Consider the following 4,575-nt stretch of genomic DNA (forward strand, 5'->3'; position numbering starts at 1 on the left):
TTTGAAACAAGAAAATTATTTGTCAAAAATGACTTTAATTATTCACTATAACAATATAGGTTTGAAACAAGAAAATTATCTGTCAAAAATTACTTTAATTATTCATAACGTTTTTGTTTCTTGAGAAAAACAAGCTTATTATCTTAATGATTTCTTTATCCAAATACAAATTTTTGGTAACATAGTATCACTAAATAACGAATCTGTTAATAAAATTAAGAAAAATATATCAATTGTTTTGATGCAAATGAAAAATAGAAATTGCAAGATCTTGCTTGAGATTATTATGATTTATTTGTTAAAAATTTTAAAATTTTTAGAGATAACTTTTATCACTTTTCCATATTTGGTATCTTTATGATTCTATTTTGGCTAAAATGTAATTGTTATAAATGGTATAACTAGAATGGTAATATTTTTTCTCTATATTTAGACTTCTTTCAATATTCGTATATAAGTAAATATTTTCAAATTAATTTTATCTTCTTTTGCTTTTCACTTTGAAATGATTTATTATGAACTATTCAACAAGCTATAATTGATAGGAGATGGAGACTTACATTTCATTAGTCAATGTTGGTTTATTTATTGGTAAATGAAATATTTTTTTATGCTATTACTCATTTGATAAATTTATAAATCTAAATTATTTTTTTAATGTATCTCTATTTAGAGATTACTTTTACTTAAATACTGTCCGCACATCGTGCGGGTACTAATACTTGTTACAATGAAAATGATTATTGTTTATTCAATTTTTTTAGTTTTTTCATTTGATATTCAGCATACGATAGCTTCTTGCCACTGACTTTTCAACCAAACGCTGTGACCATTTGTGTGACAATTAAATTCCACTCGTACTATGTATAAAATGACTGAACGTCGTTATTGAGGCTAATTCTTCGTCCTTACAAGGGATGTAATAACTTGTAATAAGGATGTGGAAGAGTCTTAACTAAGTTTCAAAATCTACAATCAAGCGGGAGCGAATAAAAGGTAAGTTGGTCCGATTTACAAACAAATTGGTAAATCAGATTGCCTTTTTTGATCCAACTATTTTTCAAGTAATGAATAATTTTTTTCAGAAAAAATAATAAATAAGCGAGCAAAGGTATTTAGAAATAAATAAATTTTAAAAAATAAATAAGTGAACAAAGGTATTTGTATATGATAATGCAAATCTAAGCTACCGTTTGACTAGAGATTTAGAAAAGAATTTTTAAAATATATCAACAAATTAATATATGTTTGACCATAAAATTTGATCAGATTATGAAAATTTGATCTTTAAATATTTCAAGTTCAATACAATTTTCAATTTTCAAAATTTATGATCAATATATATTTGACCATAAAAATTAATCAAATTTACAAAATATGATCTTCAAATACAATTTTAAATTTTAAAAATTCAAAATTTAAAATCTACAATCAATGGGAGCGAAATAAAAGGAAGGTAGGTCTATTTTACCAACTAATTGGTCATTTCTTACAAAATTACCAAACTAGAAAAAGGATGTAGATGCAGTTTATTTTAGTTTAAGATCTACATAATTATTTAAACCAAAACTAATCATTTCCATAAATACAAAATCTAATTCGACTACAATCTTAAATCTTAAAAATTTAAATTTTAAAATCTACAATCAAGCAGGAGCGAAATAAAAGGGAGGTAGGTCTGATTTACAAACCAATTGGTCATTTCGTACAATATTACCAAACTAAAAGAAGGATGTAGATGTAGTTTATTTTGATTTAAGATCTACTTAATTATTTAAACCAAAACTAATCATTTCAATAAATACAAAATCCAATTAGACTACAATTTGAAATTTACAATTAAATCAAGCTGGAGCGAAATAAAAGGGAGAAAGATCTGATTTACAAACCAATTGATCCTTTCTTACAATATTACCAAACTAGAAGAAGGATGTAGATGTGATTTATTTTGGTTTAAGATCTACTTAATTATTTAAACCAAAACTAATCATTTCCATCTATAAATTCAAATTCTTTTTTTTTTTCAACTATAAATACAAAATCAAATGAGACAAAATTTCAGCATTCGTTTTCCCTCCATTGTCCTTGTCACTAAAAATAACTCCCTTCTTCTAAGCACAGTAGTGAATCTTCTCTACTCTAAACAAGTTTCGATGTCTCAATTTTGCTTCTTTTATGACCCCTTTTCAAGATTCTATCAGTTTCTTCCTTTAAAAAATGTAATTTTCTTGTCCTTTTTTATCTTTTACATTTTATTTTTGGTCTATTTTGATGATGTTTATGTATGAAATAGTGAAAAGATTCAATTTTTAAGTGATGGGGTCTTAATTATTTTGTGATGCATATTTCAGAATTTTGGGATTTTGTTATCTGTAAAACTTTATTTTTAGTTCATTTTGATTATGTTTATGTATGGAATACTAAAAAGATTCAATATTTAAGTGATGGGGTCTTGATTTTTTGTTTTGTGATGCATTTTTCAGAATTTTGAGATTTTCTTGCTCTTTTCTCTCTGTATAATTCCATTTCTTTGATCCATTTTAATGATGTTTATGTATGAAATAGTGAAAAGACTATTCTCAAGTGATAGGGTGTTTGATTTTTCTATTATTATTTTTTTTGTGGTGCATTTTTTTTTCCAGATTTTTAAGATTTTGGTATCTACAGGATTTCATTTTGGTCCATTTTGATGATGTTTAGTGAAAAGATTGTATTTTTAAGTGATGGGGTGTTTGGTTTTTTGTTGTTTTGTTTTTGCCAGAGTTATAAGATTTTGTTTTTGGGAAATACAGGAAGGTGCTTTAAAGAAGGATCAGTTTTGAAATGGCAGGTGGTATTGAAGAACCATTTAGGCTTAGTTTTCTGGTAAAGCTTTTATTGGATCTTACTCTTTGTTACTGTCATTTTCAAATGCATTTCTATGGTTAATTTTTTTGTTCTCAATTGTATTGTTCTCTTATATGTTGCTGCTGGATTTATTAGAAAAATTTGTTGTTCATATGCTTTAGTTAATTAGGTTGTTGAACCCTTTTCAACTTCTTCGTATGTTACTTCAAATCCTGCCTTGGGTACTTTCTAGGAAACATACTTGCTCATTGATTGAGGCTTTGTTATGCTGAACTTTTAGTGGAAAAGATTTTGAGAGTTCCGTATTCTCATAAGATTGTCTGTTTAAGCATGTTAGGATACACTACTTGAGACATTACTAATTAGACCATTAGGGGGAAATGAAGATTTTCCATGAGAACTAAATCTATGTGGCTTTTTTACTTTCTACCTGATCTTTATTTACTTACCAAAATTGACAAGCAGATTCGTGGCAATCTGGGTCTATCTCATTCAGTAGATTTGAGAATAATGCTTTATGTTGGGAGAGGAGGTCTTCTTTCACACACAACAGGTATCTTGAAGAGGTTGAGAAATACTTCAAGCCAGGTTCTGTAACTGAGAAAAAGACATATTTTGAGGAGCTTTTTAGAAGAAGGGCACTTCTAAGCCAGAGTTCATCCGACTGTCAGGATGGGGCTAATTCTCAAGCTAGTAATGATGGATTTGAGAATACAGATTATGAGGAGGACTTTGAGCATGTTAATGAGATTGGCCATTCTGCATGCTTTGTTGAAAATCATGATAGAGCAGCCACTTTACTGGAGAATGGAAAGTAACAGGCTAGTGAAAATGAAGGTTATGCGGAGCGCTTTGAGCATGTTAATGAAGTTGGCCATTCAGCACGCTTTGATGAAAATTATGATAGCTCAACCCATTTATCGAAGAATGAAAAGTATCAAGACGAGAATACAGGCTATGATGGAGATTCTGAGCGAGTGAATGAGGTTGGTGATTCTGCACGCTTTGAGGAGAGTTTTGATGGATCAAATAATGGAGACATCGAATTCACAGAATTTGGGGGAGAAGGATCAAGCAACAGAGACATTGAAGTCATAGAATGTGGCGGAGAAGATAGTATAAGTTGCCATTCTGGACCCCAGACTGAACAAGATACCAATAGTTTTGATGTTCTTCAGAGTGTTCCTGAATGTCTGGAAGCTGCAAAATTTAATCTCAGTGCTGGAAATTCAGCTTTTAATGATCTAAAGGTTTGTATCAGGTTTAGGCTTAGTGTTATCTTCAAATTTCAATGCAGATGAGTAAACTTGCTATTTCAATTCTGTTGAACTATTACTTAACTTTCTTTTTAGTTAGATTGTTCTTCAGTTATTCTTAAATTGATTATCAAATTTTACGGTAATAGATAACTTGCTTTATACAGGTTTCTTCGGGTTCAAAAGCTAATGTACTTAATCAACATAAAAGGTATGCTGCTTTACCATGTTGAAAATGTGGGATATTTTGGTAGCACTGATTTATCCTATTTTTCTCAACCTCGTTTATTATTGAATGATGTAGCAGTGAAGAACAGCTAATAGCAAGAAAGGTTGTCGCTTCTCGTGCTTCCTGTACAGAGAAAGTTAGCCATAAATTATATCAAAGTGTAAACAGGTATATATCATGGAGAAATTTTGAGCTTTAACTCCATATTGTGTTCATAAACATATATCTTAGACATATTATTGT

General features: G+C 29.1%; 1 protein-coding gene across 1 annotated transcript; it reads left to right on the forward strand.

Annotated features, from left to right (window-relative positions):
• Positions 1-3,400: 3,400 nt before the first annotated feature.
• Positions 3,401-4,500, forward strand: LOC124892278 (protein WVD2-like 7; the record flags this gene model as incomplete). The annotated part of the gene is made up of 4 exons (XM_047403613.1): positions 3,401-3,587; positions 3,669-4,097; positions 4,271-4,314; positions 4,408-4,500. Coding segments are annotated over 4 exons (753 nt in total), but the record flags the coding sequence as incomplete, so codon positions are not given.
• Positions 4,501-4,575: the final 75 nt, after the last annotated feature.

The sequence above is a fragment of the Capsicum annuum genome, unplaced genomic scaffold (genome assembly GCF_002878395.1).
Source record: "Capsicum annuum cultivar UCD-10X-F1 unplaced genomic scaffold, UCD10Xv1.1 ctg45386, whole genome shotgun sequence".
Taxonomy (NCBI): Eukaryota; Viridiplantae; Streptophyta; class Magnoliopsida; order Solanales; family Solanaceae; genus Capsicum; species Capsicum annuum.